General features: G+C 54.3%; 2 protein-coding genes across 4 annotated transcripts in view; both read left to right on the top strand.

Annotated features, from left to right (window-relative positions):
* Window positions 1-14939, top strand: part of CSNK1G1 (casein kinase 1 gamma 1) — a 101407-nt gene extending 86468 nt beyond the window's left edge. Inside the window, exons 12-15 of one of the 2 annotated variants that reach the window (XM_071441982.1) lie at window positions 2264-2371; window positions 6488-6594; window positions 8759-8782; window positions 11696-14939. In XM_071441982.1, coding sequence (XP_071298083.1) covers window positions 2264-2371; window positions 6488-6594; window positions 8759-8782; window positions 11696-11750 — 294 coding nt within the window. In that variant the 3' untranslated portion in view covers window positions 11751-14939. The remainder of the gene's footprint in view (window positions 1-2263; window positions 2372-6487; window positions 6595-8758; window positions 8783-11695) is intronic. The other variant, XM_071441984.1, reaches the window with a different exon arrangement.
* Window positions 14940-16208: 1269 nt separating this feature from the next.
* PPIB (peptidylprolyl isomerase B) lies at window positions 16209-18235 on the top strand. Of its 2 annotated transcripts, none has more exons than XM_071441974.1 (5): window positions 16209-16434; window positions 16899-17012; window positions 17147-17240; window positions 17628-17812; window positions 17908-18235. In XM_071441974.1, the coding sequence occupies exons 1-5, from the start codon at window positions 16279-16281 to the stop codon at window positions 18028-18030; spliced, it is 672 nt and encodes a 223-aa protein (XP_071298075.1). In that variant the 5' UTR covers window positions 16209-16278; the 3' UTR covers window positions 18031-18235. The 2 variants fall into 2 exon arrangements, with proteins under 2 accessions (XP_071298075.1, XP_071298076.1); XM_071441975.1 differs by lacking the exon at window positions 16209-16434 and adding an exon at window positions 16468-16526.
* Window positions 18236-18392: the final 157 nt, after the last annotated feature.

Below are 18392 nucleotides of genomic sequence, written 5' to 3'. Positions count from 1 at the left end.
ATCTTTCCCTGGGTGCATTTTCACTGCTCACAACCTGGGTTTAGTCGCTGGAGCCTCTTGTTTCCTGGCCAGATCCATGGTGGCTCATTCAGCTGAGGCCTGAGGCCAACACAGATCTGTTTGTCCCACACTTCCCAGACCTGGGAAGCATTCTTCCTCCTGGTCAGTTGGGTTCAGGTGTGCTGAAATCCTCCTGGGTCTTAGGTGAGCACTGGATATGTTGTCATCAAAGCTGGGTGACTGTCTTGGTTTGAAAGACAGGTGTCTGCCAAGGAAGGGGTGAACCTCCCTTGGAATGGAAAAAATATGACCCCCTTCCTTCTCAATTATTATAACTTTGAAATGAAGGGGCTTTCAGGCAGAGATGGGGAAGGATGAGCAGTTCTTTAGCAGTTTGTGTGTGTATAACAAGGCACACACAGCCCAAATCTGGCACTGACCCCAAACCCAGCACAATCCTAGTCCCAATCCCAGCACAATCCCAGCCCCAAACCCAGCACAATCCCAGCCCCAATCCCAGTCCCAAACCCAGCACGATCCAAGCACGATCCCAGCACCAATCCCACCCCCAATCCAAGTCCCAAACCCAGCCCCAATCCCAGTCCCAAACCCAGCACAATCCCAGTCCCAATCCCAGCACAATCCCAGCCCCAATCCCACCTCCAATCCCAGTCCCAAACCCAGCACAATCCCAGCCCCAAACCCTGCCCAATCCCAGTGCCATCCCATTCCCAATCCCAGTCCCATTCCCAGCCCTGCCTCTCCCGCCCGCGGCGCTTTCCCCTCGCTGCAGTTCCAGGCACGGCCACCAGGGGCGCTGCTGGCTGCGGGCCGGTCAGGGGGTGCAGTGATTCCCCCGCGCCTGCAGGGGGCGCTGTGGCGCGGCCGCTGTTCCCTCATGTGGTGATGGCGGCTGGGCCCGACAGAGGTTCAGGGCCGCAGCAGGAACCTCGGAGTGGCGGCTGTCATGGCTGGGACAAGCAGATCCCAGAGTAGTGAATGAATGTATCAGAAACTCCGCAGCTGTAGCAGGAACTGCAGGGTGTCCTGGCAGGTGGGGCTGGGCAGAGGCCGCCGGGCTGCTGAACATGGCCATGAGAGGCTCCCTTGGAGCCGGGAGGGGGCTCACAGTCCTTGTTTTTCCTCTTAGGCATCTCACTAGATGTTAAGGGTCCTTTCCAGTTTGATCAGATGTTAATAAGGTCCCAGTCCTACGGCTTCTCTTACGAGCAAAGGCTCTCCCCAAGTAAGGAAGAAGCACTACAGAGCTGGGCTCCAGCAGTGGCAGTGAATTCTCCCCACAGTAAACAACAGCTTAAATGTTCTCCCCCAATGCTGACAGTGAGAGGGGAGCTGCAACCAGCCCCTTCCCTCAGCCTAAAATCTCCTGGTAACTCTGCCCTTCCCCAGAGAAACCCCTCAAGTAAGAGAGTAGCCAGCTGCACACTTTCCCTTCCTCCTCCTCCCAGCCACATGTTTTGTTCTCTTAAGTATCTTAGCAACAGATGGGACAACATTCCCTGAGAGAAAGAAACAAAAGGAAAAACCCTAACCCCCAACAATGACCCACCTGAGCTTCACGTGCAAGTGCAGAGTGATTCTTCTAAGAAAATAAATGAAGTTCTAATAATTTAAATCACCTGGTGTTCTTCTGCTGGGGGCAAAGAGGAAACTTGTTGGCCAAAGCATCTTATCTACTTTTCTGCAGAAACCCAAAAAGCCCCCAACCCTCTCTTCAGTCAAGCAGGTGTGGATGTTTCCTTCTGTACTGCACAGGTGAATCAGCGTGTGGAACTGCCTTTGGGTGAAATTAAATGTTTGGCTTTGGTTTATGTTGCAAATTTTAGTTTAAAAAGATGTATTTGAGGGAGGTTGAGCTTTGTGAATCCCATCTTGCTGCTGAGCCAAGTGCTCTGCTGTGTGTGGCCTGACAGACATAGTTAAATGCTGTCAGTGTAATTGTGGCTGTGCTGAAATCCATGGAAGTGAAGCTGTTCTAAAGAAATTATTTCCAGAATAGATCTTTCCCTTCATTCAGCAGCTAAAGGAGATGAAATCCACTCCCACAGTGGATCACTGCAGCCACCATGGATGTAAATAATGAGGTGCACTTGATAAAGGGGAATTTTAGCCCAGCTAAAAGTGCAAATGCCTTGCTTTCTGCAAAGAAACTAACTCACTAACCAATAGACCTTAATTTCTTCTCCTCGTTCACTTTTTGCCCTCCCTTCTGTTTCTTTCATGCTCCTGAACTCCTGAGCAGGCGTCATCGGATCGCCGAGGGGAGTGGGAGATCCAGCCGAGCCGGCAGACAAATACCTCGTACTTGACATCTCATTTGGCTGCAGATCGACATGGAGGATCAGTGCAGGTACCTCTGCCTTCTGTTGTGTGCAGCCCCTGTGTTAAACCCCCTGAATTCTCCTCAAATTGCAGCAATGTTGGGGTCAGGAGAGCAATTTCACTGGTGCTGTCCCATACGTCATGCTCAAACCATGGTTTGGGAAGGACCCAAGCTGTGATGGCCAACACCATGGCTTTTACTGTTTCAACAAATTTTTTTTAGTTTTTTTTTAAGTTTTGAGCCCAAATTTGTTAAACTGAAAACAGAAAGGAGTGGCATTAGTAGATCTGGTCTATAAAGTACCCTCTATTCTATCTTGGAGATGCTCTAGGGCAGTACAGGCAGCTGAAGTAGGATTTGTTGTACATAGTCCCCATTAATATTGGGAAGAGTTGAGCTGTTCCACAGCAGATCACCACCAGTTTGAGGGCACGGTGGGCACAAACCCTTCAGAGGATTGGTTGCACTGCCAGGAGATGAGCAAAGGATGTGCAACAGACAGTGTTGGAGCTGACACTACCAGTGTTTTTAAATTCCTGAAAAATTCCTATTTGTGAAGCCCTACGTGTCCTGGTTGTCACTCAGGCTCGCTGAGGGATTTTCTGGCACTAAAGCCAGAGTGAGCTGGCTGGACAAGCTGGAGAGAAGGTGCAGGAGTCATCCAAGCAAACAAGAACTCTGCTATCGCTGCCTCTTTGGCACAGCTTTGCTGTGAGAGCTGGCTCTGCTGTCAGACACAACACCCTGAACAATGGCTCTTTTGAAATGGGAATTAGTGCTTGGAGCAGGACAGAGCTGAGCCAAGGAGACAGGTAGTGCAGGATGTCCCTAAGGAAAATGCAGATTAGGTTGACATTTTTACTCATTCTTGATAGATAGTTGGGTTTAATGTGGTTTTGGCTTGTTTAGCCTCGGTTCTCTTTTAATTTAAAGATATTTTAGTGAGTAACAGAAAAACAAAAATAAGTAGGACCTGATGAATGTGCAGCTCTGCTGTCAGATGTAAGTAGAGAGTAACCTGGAGAAGTGTCCAAGGTCAGGTTGCGTGGAGTTCGGAGCAACCTGTTCTGGTGGAAGGTGTCCCTGCCCATGTCAAGGGGTTGGATTAGATGAACTGTAAAGGTTCTTTCTGACACAAACCAATCTGTGATTGTACAACTTCAGCACTCAGTACAGAGTAGGTGTTCTTATTTACTTTTTTTTATGTGAGTGTCCCGTTCCACAATAAAAGGAGCCTACAAGTCCTACAAGTGAGCCTCCGCTCCCTCCTAGCAGCCCTAAGCAAAATGGCTCTCCTTGTGTCCTAGTTAGCTGCTTTTATGTGTTAATGTTCTTCCCACAGCCTGAATTCCCTGGACATTCTTCATGGGCAAGTGGGGAGAGGTCACTCATAGTCCCATCATGGAGGCTTTCTCTGCCCTGTCTGGCTGTGAGAAGCCTCCCCAGGGACAGGGCTGCTAGCACAACACGTACAGCTCTTACAGGAATCTTTCAGCTCATGTATAACATATGTTGAGGCATGAATAAAAATCAGATTGGTCCCTCTCAGTGAGGGGAATGTTTCCTTGTGACAGGAGCACTGAAGCAGCCCTAGGAATTGGATGGGAAGAGTTGCCAACCTGAGTAGTTCACGAGTTCCTTGTGCCACTGTAAGCACTAAAATTCTGCTTATCTGCAGTTGACAAGAGGAAATGTGCTGTGTGTGGCTGCTAAGCTGCAGAGGCTGGAATTGTTCCTCAGCAGACACCCCAGCTCATGCTGGACTTTGGCAGGTCAGCAGCTTTGAGTCCCCATTCCCTTTAAGGCAGAATTTGCCACATGAAGATGAAGTGGCAGCATGTGAAAAGCAGGGAGGAAAATCAAAGCCTTTTGTAACATGGAATTTAACAAGTAGCTGAACAAAGTGTGGGAAGAGCCCTGTGAACAACACAATTAAGTGCCAGTGCTCTGCAGATCTGCATGGGAAGCCTGGGGGTCTGGGGAACCCAGGGCAGCCCAGGCATGATGAGTAAGGAAAGGGGTGAAGACCAAGGAGTTGTCACTCAAGGAGAGCACCATGTGAGCCAAGTTCTAACCTGTCCTGGCAGAGCCCAAGGGGCCTGTTTGGCAGAAACAGCAGCTCCTTGTAGGACTGAAGTATTCAAAATTAACATAATGTGCTGACTAGGGGGCATCTGCTGCAAGGGCTTCCTTCCCTTCATCCCTTGTGGTCAGATCATCCAGAGCCACCAGGAGTTCTGGGTACCACCCCTACCCCCACCCCATGGAAAATGCCTCCTTTTACCTTGTTGAAAGGCTAAGAGGAGGAACAGGATGGAGAAACCAGGTATCCTTACAGCTCTGGAGCCAAGAGCAGCTCCCAGTTTTCACAGCGAGATGCAGGAGCCTGTGCTAACATCCAGGTGAAGCATGGAAGGGTCAGCCAAACTTTCCTCCCATGCAGGATGCTTTGGGGCTTGTCAGATGAAGCAAGAAATTCTGTGGATGTCTTGATTTGAAAGACCGATGTCTGCCAAGGAAGATGGGAACCTCCCTTGGAATGGAAAATATTACTCTCTTCCCTCCCAATTATTATAACTTTGAAATGAAGGGGCTTTCAGACAGAGATATGGGGAAAGGATGAACAGTTGTTTAGCAGTGTGTGTGTGTGTGTGTGTATAACAAGGCACACAAAGCCCAGCTCTGGCACTGACCCCAAACCCAGCACAATCCCAGCCCCAAACCCAGCACAATCCCAGCACAATCCCAGTCCCAAACCGAGCACAATCCTAGTCACAGTCCTAGTCCCAATCCCAGCACAATCGCAGCCCCAAACCCAGATCAAACCCAGCCCCAAACCCAGCACAATCCCAGCCCCAATCCCATTCCCAATCCCAGCCCCAGCCTCTCCCGCCCGCGGCGCTTTCCCCTCGCTGCAGTTCCGGGCACGGCCACCAGGGGCGCTGCTGGCTGCGGGCCGGGCAGGGGGTGCAGTGATTCCCCCGCTCCTGCAGGGGGCGCTGTGGCGCGGCCACTGCTCTCAGGCAGTAATGGCGGAAGGGATGGAAAAGGCGCTTCCTTTGCAAACCCACAGGGACAGCCAGTCCCAGTGCCTCTCCGGATGGTGAAATGAGCTGCAGCACAAAGCTCAGAGTGGCAGCTGGAATGGCAGAGTTAGCACACCTTGGTGGTGGCAAACAAAATGTAGCAGAAACTCCACAGCCATAGCAGCAGCTGCAGGGTGTCCCAGCAGGCACCTGGTGCTGGGTTAAAGTGTGCTGAAAAAGCCCGAGGCAGAGACAGAAAACAACAGTAGAGTTGCGCTCTCTGGGAACAGGGAGGGGCTCAGGGTCCCAGTTTTTCCCCTGAGGCACCCGAGTAGATGGTGAGGGTCCTTTGCAGTGCGCTCAGATGTTAATAAGGTTTCAGTCCTCTGGCTGCTCTTACAAGCAAAGGCTCACCCACAGTCAGGAAGGAGCACTGCAGGGGCTGGACTCCACAGTGGCAGTGGATTCTCCCCAGGTTAGCAGCAAGTTTATTGTTCAAAAATCTTGTGCTGCCTATCCCAAGAGATAAGCCCCCAGATAAGAGAGTAGCCAGCTCCAAGCTTTCCCCTCATTGGCCACTTGAGCTGGATGGTTATCCCTGTAATGGAAGGGCTTGAGTGAGCCATCATCTCAGGTGTGAGGCAAAAAGAGATGAGAGACTGTGTCAGTAGCTTTGTAGCAAGGATGTAATTCCCAAAATTGGCTAAGGAATGAGACTTAAGGATTGAGGCTTCTCCCTACAGTCCTGTCAGGCAACAAGACTGAGCTGCTCACCTGTAAAAATGTCAGGAGGAAACATTCAGCATGGTACAGCTTGTGTGTGTAGATAGGGCTGGCAATCAGTGCTCACACCAGTGCCTGCACTCCCAGAGGGGTGTCTCAATGCCAAGTCATGGGCTGGGCACAGGAATGTGAGCAGGGGAGCACACACACAGGCCCCTGCCTGCTGCTCTTCCTTGGCTGCTCCAGCCTGAAGACTCCAAGGCACCCACAAAACTCAGCAGCCTCCTGAGAGGGTGAAAAGAGACAGGAGTAAATGGTTATTTGTCAGCTTTCCCATTTCCTCAGCAGTCCTTGCCAGGGAGCCTCATGAACAGGGTGTTCCTTTGTGTTGCAGGTGGTGAGCTCAACCAACGGGGAGCTGAACGTGGATGACCCAACAGGAGCACACTCCAACGCACCCATCACAGCGCAGGCGGAGGTGGAGGTGGTGGAGGAAGCTAAGTACGTTTGCTTTACAACAGGCTTTCCACTGGTTGGTCATTATCCTTCTCCTGGGAAGCGAGTGGGGACATTTTTCTGTGGCAAAGTCCTCAGTGCTCGTGTCCCATGCCCTTTTCTGTGCCTATTGCTGCTTTTGTGCATGGTGCCTTCAGTGCTGCTGCTGCTGCTGCTTCTCTTTGACACTTGTCATGCCTGGAGAACATAACTCTTACTCAGAGCATGTATTGCCAGATAGACATTTGAGTAGCACAGATACCAAAATCCTGAGAGCTGATCTCAGGAATCCCAGTGAGCAGCCCCCATTGCAGAGGGAGAACACGCTGTGCTTTTGTGCTGAGAGTGTAGGAGTAGTTTGAGCATAGCTCAGCAAAGAGATCATTGGTCTGAGAGTTGTCACTTCATTTCTGGCTGTGAGAGGTGCGTGAAAGGTATCCAGAACAGGCTGGAAGTAACTCTTGCAGGGATGGGTTGTTCTCCCTGGGGGTTCTCTTGGTCCAGCCCTGAGAAGCTGAGTGAGAGGAACCAGAAGTAGCTTGTGGAGGAGAAAGTGCTCCCTCTAAGCTGACCTACCTCTCCTGTAGCTTGTGGTCAGGTGTGAGAACTGCTGTCAGAGCTGCTGCTTTGACCATTTTGGCTCCTGTCCTGTATCCAGCACCATCATGTCACCTTTTGCACCTTGTCACCACCTCTGAACTAAACCAGGACCTGTCACTGCAGGGGTCACCACAGAGTTCTGGCACCCCCCGAGCAAGGGGCCAATGGGCCCAGGGCTGCCTTTGAACTGGTCAGTGCTGAGACATGGCCCAGCTGCCTGGTTATTATTTGACTGGGTGATCCTGGTGCCACTTGTCCCCCATTGTTTGCCTCAACCTGTGCAGGCACTTCTGTACGAAGAGGAAAAGTGGCAGGTGTAAGGAAGGGTGTATGGATGGAAAAGGTCCCTAGGTGTGTGTCATCTGTGCTGGTTGTCCTAAAGGTCTTCTGCTCTCTGTTCCCCACTCCCTCAGGGATTCCCAATCCCTCGGGAAGCCGTGTGTGGGATCTTGTTCACTGGTAAGTGGCCTGGCCTTGATCCCAGCAGCCACAGACACACCTTCTCCTCCCAGCCCAGGAAGCCTCAGATTTGCTGCAGGCTCCTCATCAAGCTGGGAGGGTGGGGGAGATCTTGAGGAGCAACTTCCAGAGTGGGCAACATTCCTGTTAGATGTGGGTTGTGTGGCCAGCAGAGACCACCAGCTTGGTATCATGGGCTCTGAAGGGGGTCCCCCCAGGCATGTGCTCCTAGGATGGGGCACATTGTCATCCTCAACAGTTCTGATCCAACAACCCAGCGCAAGGAAGAACCAGGATCATCTCCAGCTCGTGTGTGTGCAGTGAGGCCAGGTCCAGCCCCACTCTTGTGTACTAGGGAGACATCAAGCCAGGTGGGAAGGAGCTGTGCCGCCCAGGCCCTATCCCTCTGCACATGGAGCTGTCCTGTCTCTCTCCAGCCCTTGTTTGTGTGCTCCCAGATTGGTTTTGGAGGTGCTGGGAAGCAGAGCATATGCTGCTTTGCACTAACAGGTTTGGGGTCTCTTGTAATTCCCAAGCATAGATCACTTCATTCTGTTTGCCACAGGGAGGGCTTTGTCTTTCCTTACATCTCTGATCACACAAGAAGGACAAAGGACTTTGGGATTCTGCTCTGCAGGAAAGGGTGCCAGAGAGAGCTGGCAGGAGCTGGAGCTGGACTCTGTGTTTTGAGATGCTGTGCAGTAGTGGGATGGGCTTTCCCTGGCACTCCACAGGCAGAGCTGTGCCAGTGCTCCTGCTTGGAGTGTGCTGGAGAAAAGCTCTGGATTCTGGCAGTGGGTGTCGCTGGAGGGCAGGTCCCAGGTGCAGATCCATCATCAGGCCCTTCTGCTGCTGCTGGAGCTGCAGGGGACAAGAGAACCCGAGGGCTCTGGTGCCTCCGTGGAGTGGGTGTTGGTCAGAGCCTGGTGCCCTGGAAGGAGTGGTGAGGGCAGAGTGGTGTGAGTGCTGGGGCGGGCGGCGGGCAGGCCTGCTGTGTGTCTGCCGCTCTGCACTGCATGTTTGCATGGCTGCAGTGACTCGCTTCCATCCCACCTCTGTGAACTAATCGCTCTTTCTTCCTTTCTGTGTTTTTTCTCTATACTCTCTGTAGCTGCCTGAAAATGCTCAACTTGTGGTGAGTCCCTCTCTCCAGTCCACATGCAAGGGGGAGCGGACCAGACTAGACTGGGGTTGGCAAAACCAAACCCACCAAACGCTAAAAAGGCACAAAGTCAAAGCCAACCCAGAGCCGTTTTGATTTTAGGACCATTTGCAATATTGGGGAGGGCATGGGCTGTGTCTGACCGGCCACACTAGGCTGAGGGATTTGGCTGATCTCTGAATGGATGGATGAAAAATCAGATTTGAATCCTTTCCTATTTGGCTTTCCATCTCCCCCAAACGTTTACGTCTGTGAGCAGATGATGCCTGATGGAGTTGGGCAGAGTCAGGCCGAGGCTGGCTGAGCCTCTTGCAGGAATTCCTCACACAGACGGTTACAAAGGGAAAACCCTGCACTGAGTGTTGAGGAGAGGGGCCAGTCAGTGCCTTGGAAAGTCTCCTCTTGGAGAAGCACAGGCCAGAGAGGATGGAAGGACAAGGCCAGGGAGTCCTCATTAGTGACAGAGCCCCTACTGAGAGAGGACTGGTGGAAGGTGGCTCCTTTCCAGCCAGCTAAGGTGCAGGTGAATGGGCTTCTCCAGGAAAGAAGGGGTGGGAAGGTTGGGATTAGCACTGGTCCAAGCCCAGCTTGGGGTTTTATCAGACCTTTGAAGCTATAGTGTTCCAATCTTAGGTTGTCCCAGGAGGAGCCCCTGGGGAAGCCACATACCCAGTAAGTGAAGGGCCATGCAGACACTCAGATGAGTTTGTAGGTTCCAGGATGGGCTGATGGGTGGAAATTGCCACAGAGTGAGGGGGCCAAGGCCGTGTGTGGCGAGGAATGTCCTTGTTGGATGGGAGACTGACTCTGCCCTGCTCTCCATAGGCATCGCCTCCAATACCTCTGGCATCTCTGGCTTCTCTGTATGTCGTAGTCTGGGGCTGTTCTCTTGGGCATCATCTGCATGCAGAGAGATCACGTTCTGTAATTGTCAGCCTGCCTTATCCTTTTATTTTGGTGTTTTGCCTCTGCCTGTCTGAACTGCCAGGACTTCCTTTCCTGAACCCTTCCCTGGACCTCGGAGTAAGAGCCTAAAAAGACAGTCACAAGGAAAACCAGCCAGAAGTCAGTCAGCTCCCTTTGTTCAGTGCCCAAGGAGTCGAGTGCTGCTCAGCCCCTTCTTCCCTTACCCGCTGCATGCCAAACCATCACTCATGCATCCTCCATCCTCTCCCTGTGACGTCCCCCTTACCCACCATCGCACAAGCCATGAAGGAAGGTGGCTACTGTGGGACAAATACTGCAACAGGCTAAAGCAGGAGATGGTGGCAGATGGCCAGGGACAACAAAATGCCAGAGCAGTCCTGGGGTGGGGGTTCCAGCCTGGGATGGGGGTGCTGAGGTGGCAGACAAACACCTCAGGGTGGGTGGGCAGCAGTGGAGGCATCACTTGCCCTGCAAGGACAAGGGCTTTGCATTTCTCCTCCCAAACTGGGCCTTTTCAGGAGCCTAGAGACAAATCATGGACATCAGTCCATGCACTGGGAGCAGTCCCTCCTCTTGAGGGGCTGTGGGAGCTCTCCGTGTCACAGGGAGAGTTGTTTGTTCTCCCAAGCAGTTGTTCTGTGCTGGCAGGCTCAGCCCATGGCAGGTTGTGCTCACACATTGCTTTTGCACCCCAGAGTGAAGCTTGTGCACCCAGGGACAAGTATCTGGGTGAGAGTTCCTCCAGCTCTGAGAGGACAGGGGTGTAAAGCTGACACTCCATGAAGGACCCAATGAAAAATAGTTTGGAGAAGATGTTAGAGTGGTTTGGAATGTTTTTAGCCTTCAACAGATGGTTGTAGAAAAAAACAGTCTTTGCACCCTCATGTTTGCCTGCCAGAGCTCAGGGAGCATTTGAACGACACACTCAGGCACATGGTTGGATTCTTGGGGCTGTCCAGCCAGGAGTTGGACTCAGTGATCCTTGTGGGTCTCTTCCAACTCAGAATCTTCTAAGACTCGGTGGTCTACTCTGGTTGTTTATCCAAGCATCCCTTCCAGCAGCCTGAAAGAGCAGTCTTCCAGCATCACCCAGGCTTCTCCAGGGACAGCTGTCCCAGCAGATGGAGAAAGACACATAGCTTGGGAGGACTCTCACAGATGTGCAGAGCATTCCTGACAGTGGGCTCAGGGTAGATACATGTTCACCACCAAGGAATTCTGCAGGAAGCCAGAAGGAGTTTAAGCTCTGGATGACTGCTCCCAGTGTATCCCGCAGGGAACCCACCGCTCCTCACAGTTCAGCTGTGTTGGGCGTTCCTCTCCCCACCTCAGCCTCCACTCTCCATCCTTCTTGCTTCCCCTAATCCTGTGCACCACCCTCACATCGGATGGGGGAAGAAGCAGGGGTTCTGCATCCCAGCACTGAGTGATTGATCCAAGGTGGAAGCTCTGGTTATCGTGAAAGGTTCAGTAAAGAAACCTGGTCCCTGAGCCGAGGTCTCCTTGGAACTTGTTTTGTTAGTGAACAGTAGTGAAAACCGTGTGTCTTGTGGCTGGGAAAAGCAGCCAGAGCTCACCTTCCCAGTCCAGTTCCTCTGGGGTGGGCCAGAGGGAGTGCAGCACCTGGGTCCCTGTTTTACTGCTTTCCCAGATGGTTCCTTGCGTTCCAGTGGAGCCTGGGAGGGAGAAGCCCAGCTGGGAGGGAGAAGCCTGGCTGGCACTCTGGGGCCTGGCAGTGAGACACCCCAGCTGGCTGTGCCTGGTCTCCCAGTCCAGGCTGGTGGTGTCATCCACCCACCAGCACCTGGCCCCATCCCGGTGGGGCCCAGGCCGGGCAGGCAGAGATGCTGTTGCATGAGGACAAGTGGGGGGATGGCAGGGACATATGGGGACATTGTGGGGACCTCACAGGCTGCCAGGCGTGGGGCTGACTCTCCCTCCTTGTCCTTTGTGCCTCAGGTGCTGCTGCTTCTTTAAGAGGAAACGGAAGAAGACGGCTCAGCGTCACAAGTGACCGGTGCCTCCTGGGCCTTGCAGGAACCACCACGCCTGCAGCTCCTGCCCTGTCTTACTGGAAGGAGCTTCTCTTTAGGAGGGAGGAGGAGGAGGCATAGGAGGAAGAGAGAAAAATGAAAACAGAAAAAAAAAAAAAAAAACCCAAGTGACATTTTAAACCAAAAAGAGAAGAAAACGTTCCAAAACAAACCACTCTGGGGTGGATCTGCTGAATGGTCTCCCTCATTCACTCCAAGCCTGAAGCTCCTTTTGGGACCAGGACTGTGGCTGGCTCAGGTCTTGGTCGCCCTGGGAGGGGGGCTGGCTGGCTGACCCTCCTTCCCATTGTTTACGGTGAAGGCATCGTTGACGCAAACCTGAGGACTGTGCTTAGTTCCTGCTCACTTTCCTCCCCTCCCTCCCCTGCACTCTGCTCCTCTGTCCTCCTCCCTCCTTAATTAAGTGAAGAAATTCCATAGGCTCGATTGGCTGTGGAGAGGGCAGGAGGATGCGGGGCAGGCAGGAGAGTTGCTAGGAGAAGGGCCTGACTGCTGCAGCAGGAAGAGACAGGTTCTCTCTGTGGCTCCTTGGGAACAGTTACACTGTAATGTGCAAGCTGTGAGAAATTTGCAATCTACTGTTCCAGTTAGGGTTTTTTTTCCGGCTCCCTTGACACCTCCCTCCTGTGACAGTAACAGAGCAGTGTGGATTGTTTTAAAGAAGCTGACGTCGTTGCACTTTTTATTATTTTTAGCATTTACAGATGCACATTGTATCTGTGGATCTCTGCGTGGCCACGCCAGCGCAGGCAGACATCCAGCGGGGAGGATGGTGGGGTGCACGGAAATGCCCTTGGTTGAGTGGGGATGTCCACAACCCTCGTGCCAGTCTGGGGCTCCTGACGCCCACCTTGGGCCGCGCGCTGAGGAAAGCATACTTGAATTTCCAATCACCCTTCCTAGCTGCCAGTGAATGTCCTTTCCATGGTTTCCTACACCGTGCCTGACCCAGGTGGCCGGGGGAGGCGAGGCTGATGCCCGGCATGGGCCGGAGGGAGCAGCGTGGCCTTTGCCAAGCCAGAGAAATTTGTGCTGGTCTAAGAGATAGATCAGGATTGAGGCTCCTGGGAAACAGCCATTTCCTGAAGCGTGGGCGTTTCTGGGTGTGGGTAGCCAGGCAGCCTTCCCAAATCCCTCCTTGGGCTGGTTGGGAACCTTCTGCAAGAACATATTAGTGGGAGGAAAGCATCCCCAGCAGGGGAGAGGATACTTCATGCCTTAACACTGATCCCATCTCCCGGTGGTCAGATAGGTTTGACTGGAATCTCCTTCACATCCTCTCTGTGAGCATCCCACCCCTGCTGCAGCCACGCTTCTCCTGCACCACTTTGAGCCAAACCAATAGCAAGGAAAGGGCTTGGGGTGCTTTGCACACCCAGAAAAACACTGAAATCATGCATCCAACTGCAGTGTTTCCCAAATTGGAGATGAGGCTGTCAGGGGTTACTGGAGAGATGGCAGGGCTGTGGGAGAACTAGAGCAGCTTTGGGAAGGTTATAAGTAATTTGTTGGACTTTGTCTTTCCATGTGTGACACTAGATCAGACTGGGATAGTTCAGTTGTCATAAACTTGGGCCTGGCTTACCCAAAAATCACGGAGAGCATGAAGGGAGGAAAGGGAGAGACTAGATCTCATTCTTGTTTATTGGATTTATGCTAAGCTGTGTAGCTTGGAGTTCACAGAGCAGCATTGCCAGGAGGTTCAGTTTGCCTGGCTGGGTAGGAGCAGGCTTAGAGGGCACGAGATCAGCCTGGGCAGCAAGCTCTGGGCTTGCTCCTCATGCATTCCTGAGTCAGGCAGACACTGGTGTGATGCCAGGGTGGAAAAGCCTCTCTCCTGGCCAGGATCCCAGCAGGGCAATCTCTTCTCCATTCTCGGCTGCGTTCTCTCCATGCCTTATCCCAGAGAGCGCGACGGAGGCGCAGAGCCCTCAGTTCACACATGCACCTCCTTCCTTCCCCTCAGCAAAGCGCTTTCCTCCAGCCAGGCCGTGGGCTGGGGTGGGAACAGGGCAGGAAGGGCACCACTCACCTCCCACAGGCACGTGCCAGGTGTGCCGCCCTGTCCCCTCCTGCCACAGGGAGGACACGGCCATGGGCACATTCCACCTTTCTCCCTCCAAACTCCTCCGCTGCCAGTGGTTCCCAGAAGCTGCGTCTGTGGCACAGGCATTCCTCTGTCTGCTGTAGGAAACCATGGTTTGGCATCTTGGGAGGGTGTCCAGGGGCAGGGGTGCTCCCTGGGGAGCCGCCCTGCCCACTGCCCACAGAGCTGGCCCTGAGACACTTCCGTTGCTGCCCTCCCAAGCCCCACTAAGTGCCTGTCACCAGAACTCGATTCCTTCTGCATCTCCTGCCGTGTTTGGTCATTCCTCGCTGCCTCCACTCAAGGAGCAGCTTGTAGTTGCAGCATATGTAAGTGTTTGCAGGGTGAGGGAGGGCGGGGGGGAAGGGGGCCATCTCAACAGGTTTTGTTCCTAAATGTTTTTGGTTTCTTTTGTTTTGTTGTTTTTTTGGGGGTTTTTTGGTTTTTGGTTTTTTTTTTAAGTGAATGTATTTGATCGTTTAGAAACTTTCCTGACCTTGTTTTTAAGTGGGTTGGTTTGAAAGCTGTTTCATAGTGACCCACTACAGCTTCTCTCCAGAGATACGGTGTTCTTTTAATCCTACAATGATGTGTTTGTAGGGGAGGACTGTCCCCCCACGGCATGCTGGTAATGCTCACTTGTACCAAGCCCTCTTGCACTATAATCGTACGTTGGACTCTTCAAAAAAAAGGGCAAAGATGTGGGGTGGCTTTTTAACAAAAAAAAAAAAAAAATTAAAAAAAAAAGAATATAAAGCAAGTTACCAGCAAGTCCTGTGCTTGAGGGAACCGTTGTCCCCAGGGAGCTCGGAGGTGACAAGGAGAGCAGCCAGACTGAGCCAGCCATGCTGTGGTAGGATGTAGGGCATTAACCTGGGCAATCCCTCCTCTCCTTGGCGGGAGCAGTTGGCAGCCAGGAGGCCCCAGGCAGGGGAGGGCTCCTGGGGGCTCCTGGTGCAGGTGCCTCTGACGCGGCTCTCGGCCCTCCAACGTTGCGATGCAGTCTTCTGAGGTATCAAGTGAGACGATTTTTTTTTTTTCAATAAAACATTGCACTGCTGCATTGTTCTCCATGAATAGAAGTATTTATTACCTCAGCCTGACCATGGCACTTGTGTTTTGTCTTCCTTTGGCTCTGCTGGGCGCTTGTGTGACCCTCTCTTCCCTTTGGAGAGGGCAATGCATGGGGTGGGACCTTGTGGGACCTTCTCAACACTTTGTGCTTTACAGCCATGGGTGGTTCAGCCCTATGGAGCTCGGCCAAGGCATGGTGGTACTGATGTCCCTTCTCCTGGGCACACACATTGCCACTTCAGCCATCCTGGAATGCAGGATGCCTTGTCCTGAGGCAGAAGGGACCACAGGGAGAGGGGTACTGGGACCTGCCCCCTTGGCAAGGCTGTGGGATAAAAACTGAAGGAAGGAGTGAGAGAAGCCCTAATTCCTCTTAAATACCATTGAGAGGCCGGGCTGGAAGCCCACAGTGGTGTTGCAGATGCCTGTGTTCAGCTTAGCACCATCACTGAAGGTGTCACTGCCCATGGCAGGGGTTAGACTTGTAAAGGTCCCTTCGAACCCAAACTGGTCTGTGAATGCAAATCCTGCACTTAGTTGAACATGTGGGAATTAGGTTTTCATCAGGTCTGGGGCACTATCAGTCCCCACAAAGATAAACCTCAAAGGTGGAGATGTGGGTTCCAAGAGTCAGGGAGGGAACCTTTGAGGTTCATCTCCTTCACCGAGTGCACGTGTCCCCAGACAAACTTTTGGAAGCAAGAAATGAAAGATCATGCTAAAGATAATACATTTAAGGCTGGGAATTAGGGGGGAAAATGTCACACGAGAGATCAGAGTGTGGAGCAGATTCCAAGTGTGGGAACACTTTGGTTCAGGTGTCTCTGAGCGGGTACAGCACCAGCTGCTCCCAGAGGTGCTTTGGCTCTCGGGTGGCATCTCTGCAACGCACCCGCTCAGCCATTGACCGCAGCCATTCAGCTCGCCGGGGGCCGCGGCTGCTGCTACTGGGGACACACCGGGCCCGAGGACAAAGCGGGGACAGAGCGGGACACAGCGAGGACACGCCGGAACAGCGCCCCCGGCCCTCCTCAGCCCCGCCCTCCGCCCGTGCCCATTGGCCACCGCCACCCTCGGTCCCGCCCCTCTCCCGCCTCCTCCCCCTTAGTGCCCAATCATCGTGGCGTTCCGCTCATGATTGACAGCGCCGCGGTCGCCCAGCGAGGGGCAACGTGGCATACTCCCGCGCTCCGCCCGGCCGGAAGGGGCTACTCTACCCCCCCTGTGGGACCCTGTTGGTCGCGCCCAGGCGGGCGGAGCGGGCGGGCGAGCAGTGCGGGCGGTACCAAGAAGCGGTGCGGGAGGGGGTGCGCGGCGGGCGTGGCCGGATGCCGGCGGCGCGGCGGGCGCTGTGGCCGGGCTGCGAGCGGCGCAGGATGAAGGTGCTGGTGGCGGCGGCGGCGCTGGGCGCGGCCCTCCTGCTCCTGCTGCCCGCGGCCTCCCGCGCCGACGAGCGCAAGAAGGGACCCAAGGTCACCGCCAAGGTCGGGGGGGGCCGAGGCGGGGCGATTGGGAAAGACTCCGGGGGGTGGGAGCCCGGATGGGGCGGGGGAGATCTGGAGATGGAGAACTTGGGGTGAGGGGCCCTGGATGGGCCTGGGATTGAGGGGCCGGATGGGGAGGGTGGGGTGAGACCGTGAGGGAGGGAGGGTCCAGTGCGGGGCGGTTGGGGGCACCTGAAAGGGGGAGGCGGCCTGGGGACAGCTCGGCCCAGCTCTGGGGAAGCTGAGGGGGGAACTGGGCTGAAGGCCTGGGCTGGGGGCTCCAGCTGGGGTGAGTGGTGAGACTGCTGGGGGGATGCAGCCCGGGCTGTGGGGCACCAACCAACCTCACCTTGTGAGGGTTTGGGCCTGGTTGGAGTTGGTGAGTTGGACTGTTGGGGGTGGGTTGGCCCAGCAAGGTGAGTCTGGTTCCCCTGATCCCCCTAACCTTCCTCCGCCCCCCCAAGGTGTTTTTCGACCTGCGGATCGGTGAGGAGGATGTAGGCCGTGTCGTCATTGGGCTCTTCGGCAAGACAGTGCCCAAAACTGTGGAGAACTTCATGGCCTTGGCCACCGGAGAGGTGAGGGGCCCGTGGCACCCTGGGCCTCACCTGCCCCTGCTCGCGTCCTGCTCGGTGCCCTGGGGCAGCGCTGGGGCCACGGAGCTCTGGTCTGTCCCTTCGCCTCACTCCGTGTTCTTCCTCCACACCCCCAGAAAGGATTTGGCTTCAAGGGCAGCAAGTTCCACCGTGTGATCAAGGACTTCATGATCCAGGGAGGAGACTTCACCCGTGGTGATGGCACTGGAGGTAACCTGGTGGATCCAAGCCACTGTCTTGGAGAGAGGCAGCAGCTAAAATTCCAACCACTGCAGGGCTGTGCACCAGTGTAGAGCTGGAGCTTGGTGGAATCACGTGGGCGTGGAGCTCACAAAGACATGGTCTCAGAGCAGAACTGAGTGCTGGGGTAACTGGGAGCCTCCTGCCCCGCTGCCTTGGCATGACACCCCTGCCCAGCCCCTGGGGTGTCCAGCTCCCTGCAGCAGCCCATGGCTCATGCATCCCTGTGGCATCAGTGCTAGTCCCTGCTCTGGAATTGCTCATTCCCCACCCACCTCGTTTTGGAGCTGCCACCACCATCACCCCTACCTGACATATTCCATGAGACCACTGTGGCCTTTTTGTCCCCCCCTTTAGGAAAAAGCATCTACGGGGACCGTTTCCCTGACGAGAACTTCAAGCTGAAGCATTATGGGCCAGGCTGGGTGAGCATGGCCAACGCTGGCAAGGACACCAACGGCTCCCAGTTCTTCATCACCACCGTGAAGACGCCGTGGCTGGACGGGAAGCACGTGGTGTTCGGCAAAGTGCTGGAGGGAATGGTGAGGCAGGGAGAGGGAGAGGGGTCGGTGCTCTGGGAAGGGCTTGGCCGAGCTGGGCCAGCCCAACATCCCACTGTCACACTGTGCTCCACCAGGACGTGGTGAGGAAGGTGGAGAGCACAAAGACTGACAGCCGGGACAAGCCCCTCAAGGACGTCACCATCGTTGACTGTGGCACCATTGAGGTGGAGAAGCCCTTTGCCATTGCCAAGGAGTGACGGGACCAGGCCCTGCCAGGCTGTGAGGGGCTGTGGGACGGGGCTGCTGTGCTTCCCCTGCCCTGGGGCCACCAGGTCCTGCTGTGTCCCAGTGCCAGCCCCTCTCCCTGCTGCCTCCAGCCAGTGGGACAGGGCACAGGCTGCTCTTCCATCACTTTTGTAAGAAGCACATGCACCAATAAATGTGACCAATGTGTTTTTTAAACAGCTGCCTCTCTCCTGCCTTTGGAGGGGTGCAGATCACTGCACCCCTCAGCCAGATACACCCTTCAACCTTCCAGCCCCCCTTCCAACCTTCCTTTTTTATCATCTCATCCAGCTGGGAGCAGTGCCACAGTTGGCCCTGCGTTTGCTTTGGAGAA

Source organism: Agelaius tricolor, unplaced genomic scaffold, assembly GCF_023055355.1.
Source record: "Agelaius tricolor isolate 1412-34295 unplaced genomic scaffold, bAgeTri1.0.p SCAF_16, whole genome shotgun sequence".
Taxonomy (NCBI): Eukaryota; Metazoa; Chordata; class Aves; order Passeriformes; family Icteridae; genus Agelaius; species Agelaius tricolor.
This window is presented reverse-complemented; position numbering and strand designations above follow the sequence as displayed.